General features: G+C 35.6%; 1 protein-coding gene and 1 long non-coding RNA gene across 11 annotated transcripts in view; one reads left to right on the plus strand and one right to left on the minus strand.

The window, feature by feature from the left end:
* The window catches only part of COBLL1 (cordon-bleu WH2 repeat protein like 1), a 169967-nt gene extending 159356 nt beyond the window's left edge, over nt 1-10611 (plus strand). For 9 of the 10 annotated variants that reach the window (XM_016195319.2, XM_016195320.2, XM_016195321.2 and 6 more), the window contains 2 exons: nt 337-513; nt 9345-10611. In XM_016195319.2, the coding sequence (XP_016050805.1) occupies nt 337-513; nt 9345-9431 (264 nt within the window). In that variant the 3' untranslated portion in view covers nt 9432-10611. Of the gene's footprint in view, nt 1-24; nt 302-336; nt 514-9344 lie in introns of those variants that run through there. The other variant, XM_060177798.1, reaches the window with a different exon arrangement.
* Nucleotides 1-17687, minus strand: part of LOC132534254 (uncharacterized) — a 62282-nt gene that overhangs the window by 29237 nt on the left and 15358 nt on the right. Inside the window, exon 3 of the long non-coding RNA XR_009545945.1 lies at nt 2341-2473. This is a non-coding gene — a long non-coding RNA (uncharacterized LOC132534254). The remainder of the gene's footprint in view (nt 1-2340; nt 2474-17687) is intronic.

Genomic DNA, 17687 nt, shown 5'->3' on the forward strand with positions numbered 1-17687 from the left:
TTGTTGTTAAATTGGCTCTTGCAGCTGACTCCATTAAAGCAATGAGCATTATTTAACTCACAGTCAATAAACTTACTACTGTATTCAAGAAACAGAATGATGGCCACTTTCTGTCTTAGCCTCCTCAGTTCCAGAGGAAGGAAAGTAATGCTCTCACCTTCCCACTGGACTCTGGCAGCAGAGATCATCCAGCAGATTAGGGAAATCGTGCCACACACAACTGTGTGGCAAGTAGGAATCATTGATGATGAAAAAAAAAATCTTGTAAGTGGCCCATTCTTCACTTGGCATTAATATAAATATTTGCTTTATTAATATAAATATTTAACTTTATAGGAAAATAATGCTGCACATAATGAACAGAACTCTCAAAAAATATCTTCAGCTGACTGCCCACCACTCACCCTTCAGAGACAAAGTTCTTTAACATTCCAAAGCTCTGACCCAGAACAGATCCGGCAGAGTTTGCTGACTGCAATCCGTTCTGGAGAGGCTGCTGCCAAATTGAAAAGGGTAAGTGATTTATTTATTTTTTTAATCAGATGGGTGACAGTGGGTTTATTTTCAACTTTGTCAAACAAATACTTAGGAAAATAGTTTTTGGCACTTAAGTTGGAAAGGGAAGATGCCAAAAGTTCTCTTTTATGTTAGGGGTCATTTTCTGAAGTAGAAATTTGAGAGAGTCCAGATTTTTAGACGTCCTTGAAAATATGTCCGGTTTGTTTTCCAAAACGGGCCAGGTGCAGTACATGGATTTTTCTCCTTTTTATATAACTATATATAGAAAGTGCCCTAGGATTTCTTATATTAAAATGGAAGAAATATTCTTTTATAATTTTTTATATTTTTTTATTGCCACCAAGGTTATTTATTGCTGGGGCTTGGTGCCAGCCAGCACTACAAATCCACTGCTCCCAGCAGCCATTTTTCCTTTTTCTTTTTTCTTTCCTCTTTTTCTAATTTTCTTTACAAATAGTTTATTTATTTTATTTTTGAGAGAGATGCAGTGAGAGAAACACCAGATCACTGCTCAGCTTTGGCTTATGGTGGTGTGGGGGATTGAACCTGGGACTTAGGAGCCTCAGGCATGAGAGTCTTTTTGTATAACCATTATGCTGTCTCACCCAGCCTAATTTTTTTTTTTTTGCTGGATAGAACAGAGAGAAATTGAGAGGGGACAAGGAGATAGAGGGAAAGAGAGACACCTGCAGATATGCTTCTCCAATTCTGAAGCAAAACTTCTGCAGGTGGGAAAAGGGCCTCAAACTTGGATCCTTGCTGTTTTTAATGTGTGCTTAACAAGGTGTACCACCTCCCAGCTGCAAAACAAATCAAAAAAGGGTAGGGAGTAGATAGCACAATGGTGTGCAGACAGTCATGCCTGGGGCTCCAAAGTTCCAGGTTCAATCCCCTGCACCACCATAAGCCAGACCTTATCAGTGCTCTAGTTAAAAGAAAAAAGAATTCTTCAAGAGAGAAGAATCCCTCTCTGTATTACTGAAAAGCTACATTAGCTATAGAAACTGCACATCTTCAGTCACAACCCTTTCAGCGATGCAAGCTGATGTTTTCATGAAATTTGGAGATGCAGGGGCTTTTAATAGGTTAAACTAAAAAGTGCAGGAAAGTTCCAGAAAGGTTAGAAAAGATCTAACAGAAATTCTAGCTTTACTGGGGCCAGTTGGTAGTGCACCTGATAAAGTGCACACATTATAGTGCCAGTGCCCAAGGATCCAGGTTCAAGTCTCTGATCCCCAACTGTAGGTGGAAAGCTTCACAAGTGGTGAAGCAGGGCTGTAAATGTCTCTCTGTCTCTCTCTTTCTCTGTCTCCCCTTCTCATGTCAATTTCCCTCTGTCTCTATGCAATACTTAAATAAATAAAAATATTTTAAAAAAATAAGAGAAGTGCACTTGTAGCCTTACTATCTTCCCCCCTCCACCACCACTATGGTGTTAGGAGAGCTTTAACAGAAGTGGCATGCTTTTTCTCAGAGCAGATACTAAATAGGGAATTATTTACACAGCTTTCCTCTGTTGTATTCATCCACTAAAAGAGAGGCCATAGTGAAGCCTTGAATCTGGAATCCTCAAACTTCCCAGAAGCTTCCAATATTTTGAACATCTTTCCTCTTCACATTGAACATTCAACACCCAAGAAAATATAGTAGTCATTATTCCATTGACTCTATACACCTTTTATATTGTGAATTTGTCTTGTAATCATTTCCAGAGCTATTTAGAGGCATACTGAGCAGAACATGAAGCCCAACGAGATGAAACATACTAAGGAACAGGGATGCTGTAAGGGTAGAGAGAAGGCAGACATTGGATACACTGACTTTGGCGGTCTTGCCTGTGCCATCTAGTTTGCTTCCGGGTATTTCTGTGGTGTTAAGAGTGGCAGCCTTCTTCTCACAGAGGACTTGGTTCTCCCTTCTAGGCAGACATGGAAACCAGTCAAAATATTGTGTGCTGGCAAGAAAGAAGGAAATGTAAAAACTAATTTAAAACTTTAAAGTTGAATTTTATAAACTTAGAGGTTTTGACTTTAGATTCCAGACAGTAAAATGAAAAACACAGATACAGCTTTCAGTATAAAAACTGGCACTTCATGAGCTGTGATGTTTATAATTTTGAGGGAGTCTATATGCCACTTTAATGAACTGTACATTCACATTTATAAAAGTATTTTTATTTTTAATCTTGAATATGAACAATGAGTTTCAAACTGACTATCTCTGATCTAAAATTATTTCAGTTACTTCCGTTAAATTTGGACAAACATTTAAAGTGTTTGCATCAGACATTGTACTAGATACAGGGGATACAGAACTGAATGAAAGGCTACATCTGCCTGCAGGTCATTCATAACTTGGGTTTGAGAAAAAGTTCTGTATCTGCTATATCAAGTTCACAGAAGAACTTTTGCATCACAAAAAAGAGCTACAGTGCTTTTATACCAAGTCGGTAGATAGATCAATCAGTTTCAATGAGGTGACCACAGGAAACAGTGCATCAAGTTGGAAATGTCTTTCAGGCCAACAGAATTGTACAGACTAGCAGCTGTATATTTGGTGTGCTATGGGCACTGATCTTGCTGTCTTTTCACATATAAAACTTGCTTCCAGAATGAGCTGGCTTTGAATCAACACCGAAAAGTAGTCCTAAAATGATGATCCTATAATTATATCCTGCTTATAATTTATAACTTTGGGCTTTACTAAGTCTAAATAGTATCTCTTTCAGTAGAAAGTTACTGATAGCTCTGACTCTATATTGTGCCAGCTCCTATATTTTATTTAACAAAAATCTCTTACATTATCTGTTTTGTCTCACTAAAATGGACACACAGGTCCTATTAAATTCACAATATCTGCAATAAATGTTTAGCATTTTTTTCTAAAATATTTATTTATTCCCTTTTGTTGCCCTTGTTTTATTGTTGTAATTATTATTGATGTCGTTTTTTTGTCGCATATGACAGAGAGAAATGGAGAGAGGAGTGGAAGACAGAGTGGGGGAGAAAGAGATAGACACCTGCAGACCTACTTTACCGCCTGTGAAGGGACTCCCCTGCAGGTGGGGAGCCAGGGGCTCCAACTAGGATCCTTACACCAGTCCTTGTGCTTTGTACCACCTGTGTTTAACCCGCTCCTCTACCTCCCGGCTCCCAATTTTTAGTATTTTAACTTCTATTTATATACTCTAAAAATGTTTGTATTATGTGTCTATATCAGATGTCAAAGTACTCATGAAAAATTACTTATAATAGTCCCAAATCCTTAATAAAAACAAAGGATTTACTAAGTAGTATACTGAAAGAATAGCCTATCGTATAGCCTATCATATGGCAATAAATTGGGCAAAATAGAGTAAATGCAACAATGTAGAGACATACAATATATGTATATGTGTGAAGCCAAATTGTTATCCAGTGATGGGTGGGTAGGTAGTAATCATTTTTGAAAATGAAGAAGTAGTTATTAAAATTATAAGTGTGGCTCTTTCCAGCAGGGGAGAAAAGGAATTGTAGGGCATTATTGGGCAGGATATTCATATAATTTAATGAAGAACCAAAAAAAACTAAGTATGTCAAAATAAATAAGTCATTTTTTAAAAGGTTTGTTTATTTGAATGGGAGAGACAGACAGACAGGAATGAGAAAAAGCCACACCCTCACTCTAGTACATGACATGCTGGGTGTCAAACTCATTACCCCATGCTTCTAAATTCAATACTTAAGTCACTGTACCACCACCTCCTGGTACACAAGTATAACCTTAATGCACAGCCTGGGAGGTTTGCAGAGAGTGCCCAGCTTGCAAGCATGAGGTTCTGATTTCAGTCCCAAGCATTACATATATCAGAATAATGCTCCGGAACTCTCTCTCTCTAAACACAATAGTTTGTACCCAACCAGTTACTGCAAAAACTAATATGAAGAAAACGTCTGAGTTTCAGGTAAAGACGAATAGAGAGCTAGAGTTAGTTATTTTAACATGGAGGTTAATGATACAGAGGTTTGTGTTTTCATTGGATTTTTTCATTGAAGCTCAGTGTTTAGTTAAGTGCAGTTTTCTGTACATAAATTATTACAAAAATTGCAGAAGGTGTTACAACTGAACACAAAGACTCTAATTTCTCATAATTTCTGCTAAAGTTACATGTTTCTGTCTTGTATGGAGCATTTATCTTGGTTTGTTTTAAATTTTAGCATTTCCTTTATAGAGCAGTTTCGCTGCCAAATAAAATCTCCAGTGATTCTGACAGTAGGTGTGGATTGTTCATTAGAAACTTGGCTCCATGTGTGCGTATATATTGGCACCCAAATGTTCAGTTTAACTCCAGGTACCAACCTGCCTTATGCCTCTGGTTCATACTCGAGCAATTAACCTTCATTATCATAGTTGATTCACATTAGAACAATTATTCATTTGATTGCTCAAGTATAAATGCAGTCATAAACATGCCATGTTTTTTGTTTCTTATGATTTTTGCATACCACATAACCCTACTCAACACCCATGCAGTCACAGATATTGTTCCATTAACCATTAATAAGTCACACTCTATATTTTATGAAATGTGTTTGGTGTCAAGATTTATGTATAAATCAGCAAACTGTTTTCAGAAAACAAAACAGATTAATCCATTATCCTTGACTTGTGTTGACACAAGAACTTCTTTCATTGCTTTGGGTTTTGATGACTCTAGGATTACTTACTTCATTATTGCTATTACTGGTAGAATATAGATTTGAAATATGCATTTTGAAAATAAAATGATATTTAGTATTTGACTTCTTCTTCTAGCGTTTGCCCTAGTACTTGACTTAAACATTTCCTCAGAATGTAAAATTTATCTTTGGCTAGATAGAAATATAAAGGGATAGAAAAAAGAAACTGTATAAACCATCAAAAATATTACCAGTTTCTTTTGTTTAATTAGTTTGGTATTTTTTAAAGATTTGTTTATTATAATAAAGACAGATACCAGCACCCATTTCAGCATATATGGTAGCAGGGATGGAACCTGGGGCCACATTCATGCCACTAAGTCACCTCTCCAGTTATTAGTGAACTTCTGATTCCTATTTCCTGCCCAAGAATTTCAGATTAGCAGGCTTTTGCATATATTTCTAGAGTGAAAATAAATGATAATTATAACTCTTGCACCTTGTGGAAAAAAGGTATGGTTGGGGCCAGGTGGTGGTACACCTAGTTGAGTGCACATGTTAACAACATACAAGGACCCAGGTTGGAGCCCCCGGTCTCCACCTGCAGGGGGAAAGCTTTGAGAGTGTTGACGCAGGTTTGAAGGTGTCTCTCTCCCTCTCTATCACCCCTTTCCCTTTAGATTCCTGGCTGTCTTTATCCAATAAATAAATAAGTAAATAAATATGATAAAAAAGAAACTGGTTAAAAAGAAAGGCATGTGTGTACATTTATAAAAAATTTTAACTTCAAGGATAGACCGCCTCATATCGACTTAATTAATGGAAATAAGAGGGAGCGGATGGAATGACTGAGCAGTAGAATACCTGCCTAGCTATTCATGAAGATCTAGATTCAGTCTCAGGTAACACGTAACACTCAAAGAAATAGCAAGAATTTCATGTATCTCCGAGTCCATCTCTATCAATCTTTCTGTCCCTCACACGTTCTAAAAGATGGGAAATACCTGGGAGGTAGTTCATTGATGCATATGATAAAGACCTTAGGTTCAATATCTGGTGTTATACAAAAATAAGTCTTTATTATATGTATTCCATGTTCATTGTTCAAAAATTCAAGCAGTGTTTTAACTTAAAAATGCTTGTAAAAGAGTCGCCATAGTTCTTTCAAAAAATAACGATTGATACTGTGCCATACACAAAAATAAACATGAATATACAAAAGGATTAAAACACCTCTTTGGGATCAGAGAGCTTGCTTACTGGTAAGGCATGCACCTTGCTGTGCATGTGGTTCAGGTTTGAATCCTGGTACCACATGGAAGGTGCTGTGGCATTTGAAGAAACTCTTGCTGTGCTGTCTCTCCCCATGTCTCTGCCTCTCTCTCTCTCCTTCTTTATATGAATAAAGTAGGTGATGAAATCACACATGCAGGAGACACTGGCTTCAGGAAAAAGAAAAAATGTTTAAGCAAATTTTAGAATATTCTGAAAGTCTTGTTAAGAAACTTAGTAACAACTTCTAAATATCAAGCAATCTAATTTATCCTGTAACTCAGGGTAACTTTTCTGATCAGATTACAGCAACCTTCCAGACCATTTTTTAAAAAATATTTTTATTAATGATTTAATAATGATTGACAAGATTGTGTGGTATAATTCTGTACAATTCCCGTGACCAGAGTTCCATAATCCCTCCCCTCCACTGGAAATTTCCCTATTCTTTATCCTTCTAGGAGTATGGATCAAAGATCTTTACAGGGAGCAGAAGGTGAGAGCTTTGGCTTCTGTAATTGCTTCTCTGCTGGACATGGGCAGTGACAGGTTGATATACCCCCAGCCTGTTTATCTTTCCCAAGTGGGATAGGGCTCTGGGGAGGTGGGGTTCTAGGATACATTGGTCATCTGCCCGTAGAAGTCAGGTTGGCATCATGGTAGCATCTGCAACATGGTAACTGAAAAGCATTAAGATATAAAGCAGAACAATGTGTTTAATAATCAGGAAACTATAGGTAAAAGTATAGCCGATGAAATTTGGGGTCTTCATGTTGGAAGGAGGCAGGAAGTCTATTTTAGGTATATTCCAAGGAAGCTCATGACACTACTAATTTTTGACTGAGCTCAACAGCTAACACACAGTTGGGCTAAAGGTATTGTCTGGGAAGATGATGTCAGAGTTGAGGGCAGGACTAGAAAGCTGGATATGGACAGAAGAAGTCCCCAAATATGGGGAAAGTTTATAAATACAATTAAGTGTAAACCCCATCGATGTGGTCTTGGCCCATGTCTATTCAGATTTAGCACAGGACTAGGCCATTTTTTGTAGCATGACAACATAGTAAAATTTTACAGTAGATTTCTCTGTAAAGCATTCATAAATACATCTCCTTGAAACATTCCATATATATATGTTATTTTTAGGACTGCATATTATTTGACTATGGAAATGAACCACAGTTTATTTGTTCCATAGGAATGGACTTTAAGATTCTAGTGTGTCACTCTATAAATAATGCAGTAGTGAACATCTTTTACATATAGGCATTTAGTGCCATCAGTATGTTTTTTAAATGCTTAAAACAAGTTTTCTCTCATTTCATTTTACAAAGAATCATGAAAAATTCAGTTTTGGCAAGAATTACAAAAAAAATAACTCCTACACATACTTTGGGGACAAAGATTACATAATGAAAAACCATTACCTTTTTGTTGTTTGCTGGCTATACTTGGGCGGGGGGGGGGGGGGGCGAGGAGGGATAGTGGGGCAGGAGGCAGGATTCCACATGAATAATAAACAGGGTGTAGGTGAGATTTTCCCTTCCCTTGATGGTAACTTTTTAGCTATTTTTTGTTTGATAGGTAGTGTCAACTACTATACTCTGTCCTGCATTCATATAAAACTGTCAAGAAAAATTTATGGCATTCTCCTTCTATAGAAGGCAAGCAGTTAAGCAAAAGGAAACCACGGGAGTTAGGCAGTAGAACAGCTGGTTAAGCGCATGTGGCGCAAAGCACAAGGACCTGTGTGAGGATCCCAGTTCACCTGCAGGGGAGTCCCTTCACAGGTGGTGAAGCAGGTCTGCAGGTGTCTATCTTTCTCTCCCCCTCTGTCTTCCCTTCCTCTCTACATTTCTCTCTGTCCTATCCAACAATGACGACATCAACAACAATAATAACTACAACAACAATAAAAACAAGGACAACAAAAAAGAAAATAATTTTTTAAAATAAATAAATAAAAAGGAAATCAAATCCAAGTGAAATTTTTCAATTTTATTTTCATTTTCACTCCTTTGTTAGTTGGCAGAATTAGTGGCCATTTATATTTCAGTTTGCTGCTTGTGAGAAAATGAGTGTTTGGTTCTGAATCTAAAATACGTTACAATATAAAGACAAACCATTTAATTAAAATCTTATACTTTAGATATAATGTATCAAAATATAATGATTCCCATTGAGAATCCAGATGAATTTTCCTTACATTCTTGTAATTACATTCTTGAAATTTCAAGCTCTGTAGGAAATTCTCAGTATAAGCTTTTAAAAAGTTTCCTTAACAGTTTGTAATTGGGCAATTGCCACAGAAGTTTGCAATTTGTAAGCTTACCTACTGGAAAAAAAATTATTCTGCAATAGTCTTGCCAGTATAGTCATAATATATTAGCCACTTTTAGTCATTAAAGTTTAAGGTATTGAAAAAAAAAAGTGAGCTTTCTTAATAATGGTCACCTGGGAAAGGAACTTTAAGTCAATATATATTATTAATATAAAAATTGTAAAATCCATTGCTTTGTGGAATTTACTTTGTTTTTCTACATTTTCCAAGGCCCTTTTGGGGAGCCAGAATTATTCTAGCTAAAAATGCTTTTTAACAGCTTGGCCTGCAGTCTGTTTGTGCTCTTGTCCTTTGAATTGATTTGGTAATTTCATAAAGTCTAAGATGTGTTAATGGATTATTTAACTTGCTTGTTGTGGAAATAACAACTCTCTCATTTAAAAAAAATAATTGTAGAATGAACTTTTATTCTTCATTATATGTAGTTTTCTGAATGATAAATACTAAATTTTTTCATTTACGATGAAGTTGAAGTTAAAATATGTTGACTGTTGAAAATTAGACAGATGTCCTATTTTAAATTGATGTGTGCAAAATATCTTTCTTTCTCTTAGGTTACTGTCCCCTCAAATACAGTATCTGTGAATGGAAAGTCAAGACTAAACCACACCATAACCCCTGATACCCAAGAGGACCCTTAAATACTGTCTTTCCATGCTGTATTTCATCACCTCTACTTCAAGAAATAACTTCATACTAGTGGAGAATGTTGGCAAATGTATTTTCAGATGTACACTAATATATTTTCTGTTAAAGTGTAAGAATTAATGTTATGGCTTTTAATGCCAAGTGAAGAATTATCAGAATTTATAATTTATAATGACATTTTTTGCATTAAGAGCTAAATGTGCTGCTTTATAATTTTAAAAAGATAATGACTTTCATTTCTGTAAATGAGAAATAGTTACCTTTTGTTTATTTCACTTACTGACAGATTTTCTATAATCATGACTGAAACAAAAGAACAAATTGATTGCGATTCATAGACATATTTGTATGACACAAAAAATAGGCAAACATAGACCTGACATTTTCTGTCTCAAGGTTAGTTTAGTTGGAGATGTTTCTAAGTTATAGTAAAGACTCCTTTGTGCTAAAATTATGATCTAGAAAATTATAATAAATAAGTATATTCATTTCAATAGTTAATTTCTATGATGAATCATTTATTATGCAAATTGTATACATTCTTTATATAATTTCAAAGTTAATGTCAAATTTATGAGATGTTCATAGTATTTTAAGAGTTTATTAACACTGAACACGATTTTTTTAATCGTTAGAACTTAAGTTGCACTAGGAGAATTTTAAATATTTTCTGTATATAACTAAGGCATTGTTCTCACATAGATATTACACATTTTATATGTCAGAAGCCTTAAAAACCTTCCTGTAAAAATGTTGATATACTGTGACAATTATTTCACATTGGATAAGTAGAGAGAAATAGAGATTAGTTTATGTCCATAAATGAAAAACTTTAAAGACTACTTGGAGAGTACAGAAATAATGGCTTGAATTAAAGTAAAATAATAAAGACACTATATAATCAAATGCTAATATTCTAAATGATAATATATACTTATATTAAAGCTAAAACTTGAGCAAAACATTGCCTTTTTTTTAAACTTATATCTGTGCTGGGCTTAGAATAGTTCATGTTCTATTTCTACTTTAAGAATTTTAATACTCACATATTCTAAAAGCTTTATCAAACCAGATGATGTTAAGTAGATTTTCACTAAAACTGCTGGTATGCCTAAGTCTTTGGAAAATATGTTAATTTCCCTCATGTTTAATAAATGCAAGTTATATATTTGGGATGCTTTTTTAATGCCATTTGTGTCAACTAGCATATACATGTATGTACTTTCCTTGATGACTAGATCTCTATTAGCCAGTAAATTGTTTGACCTAGCAATAACAAAATCTACTATGTATCACAGTTTTTGTTGTTTTGTTTTCATACCAGAGCACTAGTCAACTCTGGCTTATGGTGCTATGGCCACTGAACCTGGAACCCTAGAACCTCAGGCATAAAAGTCCTTTGCATAACCATAAAGCTATTACAGCTCTGTCATGTACATGAGAACTAAGTTATTTAGTCTCCAAAATGCATTGTCTAAACGTGAAATACTTAGCATAGATCCTGACACATGTCAAGTATATGATAAGTGTTTGATACTGCTTTTCCCCCCACTTAAATCAGTCTTGGGAAGACTCTCATATATGAAACATACATTATGTCACTATGAACCAGTAAGGAGAGAAGAGATATTTTGAAAAGTTGCATTCATATAATTGATATATTTAGATAAATATCTCAAACTATATATACAGATATTTAGTTGAATTAAAGACTTAATTTTTAAAAGCAGTATTTTATAGCATATATGTATATTAAAATTTTTCCAGACATAATTTTTCAAAATAGACAAAATATTTAAATAAGAAACAAAGGCAAAGTCAGGAAAGATAGATATACTAAATGTAAATTTTAAACCTTACATACTCATTGGGTTCTAAAAGTGAAAAGAGAGGTCACAAGTAGGATTTTTTAATATATAGGTAAATTTATAAAAATGAAATATTCATATACTTGATGAACAGACTACCTCATATATATGTATACATATATATATATATATATATATATATTTTTTTAGAATAGCAAAGGCCAGCACACATGGGAAAAATTGTTTACTGATAAGGAAACAAACTAAAAACACAAGGAAGCACTAGCTCACATCCATCAAATGAGTAAAAATATAAGTTCTAGAATATCAAGTACTGTCAAGGACAGGGAAGCAGTAAGAAAAGATATTGTAACAACTATCAAACTTGCAATATCTAGTAAAGTTAAATTTTTCTTACCATGTCACCTCAGTACATATTAATATGTGTATGAATAGGTGAGCCATATATAGTTATGTATATATGTATATATATGGTTGTAATACATACTATGTGGTTCATTTTTAGCTCTGAAAAATTAGTAATATATCTACCTCATAGAGATGAATGTAAGGACTAAATCTTGAAAAGTGGGACTACAGAATCCACTTTTGAAAGCAATATATATATATTTAATACTGCCATTAGTCAGCATGTGTTACTTAATTAACTGCCCATCTTCTGAAGTCATCTTTACCTCACATTTTAAGGGTAGATTGGCAGCAAAATCTTTACAGGTCCTTGAATGAGACCAGTCTTTTTTTTCTGAGATCTAAGGTTGCTTAGGTTTGAAAATGGGTCACAACTGATATCTTACTTTATAAATGACTCAAACTCATTTTACTGTCTCAGCATTAAGAAACAATTTGAAAGAAAAGAGGCATTGCAATTAGAAATCACAATGAAATTTTCACTGGATGGTTCCCCTGCAAGGCTTATTTATTTACTTTGTGCTGGGACTTCACTGCTCTGGGACACATAAAAAACAGGTAGAAAGACTGAGAAAGTCACTACAGTGACTACATTGGGGCTTGGACTTGAATCTGGGCAGAACATGTGACAATGCAGGCCCTCTTCTGGGTGAGTTATCAAATACCAGCCTCCAAGGTTATTTAAGATAGAGACAGGTAGGAAGTCCGGCGGTAGCACAGTGGGTTAAGGGCACGTGGTATGAAGCGCAAGGACTGGAGTAAGGATCCTGGTTCAAGCCCCCTGCTCCCCACCTATAGGGGAGTCGCTTCATAGGCGGTGAAGCAGGTCTGCAGGTATCTATCTTTCTCTCTCCCTCTGTCTTCCCCTCTTCTCTCCATTTCTTTCTGTTCTAACAATGATGGCATCGGTGACAACAATAATAACTACAACAACAATAAAAAAAAAAACCAAGGGAAACAAAAGGGAAAACACATGGATGAATAAATACAAAAAATGTATTAAAAAAACAGAGAAGTGAAGAGAGCAAAGCAAACCAATATACCAAGGCTTCCTTCAATGCATAGGAGTATGGGCTTAAACTTGGGTTTGTACACATATCAAAGCAGGGGACTATCCAAGGTGAGCTATTTAGCCTGCACTATGGTTATTTTTTATGTAAAAATTAGTAACTCCTATTTATTTTGTGCTTTAGCATTTAGGTAGAATTTTGTTATTGGTCTACACATGGATCAAAAACATATACAAAGATCGTTACTTTAAGGTCAAACAACCTGAAAAGTGGCAGAAGTCCATGTTTTTTTCCAGTCTGCTCTTTTCCAATGACCAGACTTTACAAATGATGAAGAAAATGATGTAAGAATTCAAGACACCAAAATAGTAACCTACATTCTAGATCTTTAGTTGGTCTTTGTTTTTACCTTAAATGTTATGTCTTTAACACTTCAGACACTTCATATGGGTAGATAGATTTTGTTTGTGGCAAGGGAAAAATGCCACCATGTGCTTCCTCAAAAGAACTTTTTGACAGGTATTTTGAGAAGAATTGTGAAACATTGTGGTAATTTCTGTAGAACTGCTGGCACTTCACAAACTGGAGGAATTCATTTGGAAAATCTTCGCAAATTATTCACATTATGGAAAAAGTGCTACCATTCAGATTTCTAGGTTTCAAAACAAGAAACGTCTTTACTTCCCAATCCTCTTTAATGACCCTTCCCGTACTTTGTTATAGATTATAATGACAAATCGAATTGAATTCTCTACCTCACCTGCCTCTGTATCTTTTAACATGTGACTTCGTACTTCCTTTGACTAAAGTGAAAGAACCGAATACCCCAACCCATAGAGGCAGGCATTGAGGCCAGTAGACTAAAGTGGATACAATGCTGTGGCAGTTTTGAGTCAAACATGCAAAGGTTTGCATGTTTCTGCTTGCTCTCCATTTACCTGAAATGTTGCTGTGAGAAAGATATCACTGGGCTACATGAGAGGTCCTTAGAATAGGGTGAGGTAGCTCCTAACAGTGAAGCATCCTAAATGAGGCTAGTCAAAGGGTGTTCATCAGTCAGACTGCCAGTTACGAACAAGTTCAGCCAACACCATCAGGGCCACATAGCTAACTGACTCTGAGGTATGAGTAAAAGATGCTTACCCCTTAGTAATGTCCCCAAGGTTTCATGGTAGGTTGCTGTGCAGTTTTGATGATCTAGTAGATGCAGTACACTCTCTTAAACAAACTTGAGATTCTACCCCTAAGTTTGAATTCATCCAATTTGTTCAGGTTCAAATATTTTATTTTATCCAGAGTTCCTCAGTCTAAGCCAACACAAATATACCTCAGACATTCTGTCTAGCTCCAAACAAGCTCAAAACAATTCTAACTTAGTAATTTCCTTATTTTCTCTCCTCTCTCCTTCTCATTTTATCTTCAGACTTTGAAGCACAAGAGCTCAGTTATTAAGTAGAATCACAAGTCAGTGAGAAATAAATTAGACTTGTTTTGTGGAATTGCTCTATAACATGCAGGATGCCCCGTTCAATTTGAGTATAAAATTTCTAGTGCAAATGTGTCCCATGCAGTAGTTGGAATATATTCTATATAAAACTTCTTGTTGTGTATCTGATAATCCAAATGTAATGGGTATCCTTTATTTTTCTTTGCCAAATTTGGCAGCCTTACTATGCCATTGAAAATGTGGAAAGAATAAATGGAAGCAAAAGAAAACATTTACTATGTGGGGAAAGGTTTGAATAAAGCAGGCCCATACTCAACTAAATTAAACCAAGAAGTGTCATAATGGAAAGAATATTTTATTCTTTTTTTGTTTCTTTGATAGTTAATCATTAAAGAAAGCCATGTAGTAAATAGGAAGAGGTTCACTGAATAATTCACATGAAGAAATACCTCTTTTTTTTTTTTCCATAGAGCTGAGGCCTCAAGCATGCATGACTTCTCTGCACTTCATTCAGATAGAAAAAAGAAAAAAAAAAAGATGGACTCGGGCTGTAGCGCAGCGGGTTAAGCACATGTGGTGGAAAGCGCAAGGATCCCAGTTCGAGCCCTACGCTCCCCACCTGCAGCGGAGTCGCTGGTGAAGCAGATCTGCAGGTGTCTATCTTTCTCTCCCTCTCTCTGCCTTCCCCTCCTCTCTCCATTTCTCTCTGTCCTAACAACATGACAATAATAACAACAATAAAAAAAAGGGCAACAAAAGGGAAAATAAATTTAAAAGAGAGAGACACTGTAGTACCAAATCTTACATTAGAAACATGGCACTCCCAAGTGGTGGTGGGGCTCAAACCTGGTTAGAGTACATAGTGAGGCAGACACCTTCCCTAGTAAGTTAGCTCTAGTTCAAGAAACCCTTTAGATGACACATGCTGGTGAGTTTGGGATAATTTCAAGTCCTCAGAGAATAATATTCTTTAATTCTGCTAGTATCTCCATTAACCTCAGCACTATCAAGACAGTGGCTAACAGATCAATTGTTAAATCTAGGTAGGAGGTAAGTGGATTATAATTATACAGGTTGATTTAATGTTTTCTACATGTTTAAAATTGTTCAGAGTCAAGTTGGGAAATAAATTATTGAGAACCTCCTATTATATACACATGTAGGAAAATCTTTCAAATCTGTGGATGTTTCCCTTTAAGAACTATTGGCAGTTTAAAGTAGATGATGTAATACTATTTGGCACAAGAAATTTGCTGTTAGGAGAGTTTGTTTAAGGGGTTTATGGCAAGTATTGACTTTAAAATCACACTCCAAGATCAGATTTAAGACAGTATTATTCATAAGAGGGAGGAGAGAAGGAAGGAAAATAAATTTTTAAGTACCACTTATACACCATTTACTCTGCTAGATGCCCTGTGACAGGGGCTTTATCATCCCTTTTATACATGAGGCTCAGGAAGTTATGATACTCAGGGCAGTACAGAGGTTGACAAGAAATGTTTGATTCCATGGCTCCCATTTTCCCATTATTCTCTGCTATTCGAGCCTTTTACTAGTCATCAATTTTTACTTCAAGAGTGTTCAGTCTTCAGAAAGCTTTATTTTTTCTTTGTATTAAGTATCTCTTATAGAGCACATACTTGTCCTTTGTAACCTTATCTCAATTGCCTGAGCTGTGGAAAGAATTAACATAAAGTCAATAACATTTCTCTGAGACCAATTATTCTCCCATCTTGAAACATGAAGATTAACTATAAATTTATAGGTTGTGTGTGCCACCACACCCAGTAAATAGTAATTGAACACTTCATATAACCGTGCTAGGGATTAAGCCTCTGCCTTCCGGGAATTGGGAACCTAAGGCAGGGATAAGTGGCACCCATGTGAAAATAAGGAATAACATAGTTCAGTAGCACAAATGTACAAGAGAAACACGTGATGAATAGAAGAGACAGTGACAGTGTAAAGCAGTATCATGATCAGGACTTCTTGAGATGGAGAGGAACTGGTAATGTAAATGTAAAAGGATAAGTGTTTAAGCTGAGAACTGGAGCAAAAACTGTGAGGATAGTATGCACAGGGTTGTTTTTGAAAACAGGGTGTACATTATTCCAGACTAGCAAGCCTGTTCATTTACTCAGTGAGCATCTGATGGCTCTGTTAACTCTACCAGGTACTGTGGAAGGTGATAACTGAAACATCATTAGGACATGCTTCTAGCTCACTAAGAATTATAAACTAGTGAAAGCTCATGAAGCATTGTCATAAAAGACAAGTATATGAGACAATTAAGTTTGCCATTTGTCGTTTTTGATAGTTCTTAATACATTAGTGGCATTAGCACATTGTTGATTATATGCACTGCAAATAAAGGTTTGGGGGGTTATAGTTCACTTTTAACTACTTTTGTACTTTAATGAAAAGCATCAAATTAAAATGTTAAAAAAGAAGAAGAAGAAGAAGAACAGAACATGGAAACACAAAGTAAAGCGTGAACTAGTGGTATATTGCACCAAAGCAAAAAATTCTGGGGAAGGAGGGCAGAATGGTGGTTGGGAGGGGTTTTCAGGTCCTGGAACACAACGATGGACCTCATTTGGGAGTAAGAGTTTTTGCAGACATCTGTCTTTGTGAGATGAGAAAATGTACCCATGGACAAACAACTGTACTGTAAACTAATAACTTCCTAATTAAAAAAAAAAGTGAAAATAAAGTAGGGCGTGGTTAGATAACATAATGGTTATGCAAAGAGACTTTCATGTATCAGACTCCATTGTCCCAGGTTCAATCCTCCACACCACCATAAACCAGAGATGAGCTGTAGTCTGGTAATAATAATAATAATAAATTTTTATAAAATAAATTTAAAAAATAAAGTAATAAAATATATCGTTTTCTTGTATGGATATGGCTTTTTATCATATTTAAGATATCCTTTACTCCCTATTTGGAGTCTAAGGAAGGGTATTCATTAAGATTTTTCTTCTTAAAAATAGATATATTTTCAATTTCTTTATTAAGGAATTAATGGTTTACAGTCAACAGTAAAATACATGCGTAACATTTCTCAATTTTCCACATAAAATTCAGCCCCCACTAGGTCCTCCTCTGCCATCATGTTCCAGGACCTGAACTCTCTCCCCCACCCTAGAGTCATTTACTTTAGTGCAATACAGCATTAAAATATTGTTAAATATAGTTTATTTATTTTATATAGATACAGAGAGAGATTGAGATGGAAAGGGAGCAAAAGCAAGAGAGAGAAAGACAGCTGCAGCAGTGCTTCACCAATCCTAAAGTTTCCATCCTGCTGGGGGCAGGCATCGGGGGCTTATTTGTGATCTATCAGGTGCACCACCACCACCTGGCCCTTATTGTGAACATCTTAAAATCTTGTTGCTAATTTTCTAGTTTTTTTTTTTAGAAAGAAAATGGAATGTGGAAACCACAGCACCAAGGGTTCTTTCAATGTGGTAGAGAATGGGCTCAAATCCATTTTATTCTCATGGCAAAGCAGCATGCAATCCAAGTGAGATATTTCATTGGCCCACTGAT

Source organism: Erinaceus europaeus, chromosome 18 (genome assembly GCF_950295315.1).
Source record: "Erinaceus europaeus chromosome 18, mEriEur2.1, whole genome shotgun sequence".
NCBI lineage: Eukaryota > Metazoa > Chordata > Mammalia > Eulipotyphla > Erinaceidae > Erinaceus > Erinaceus europaeus.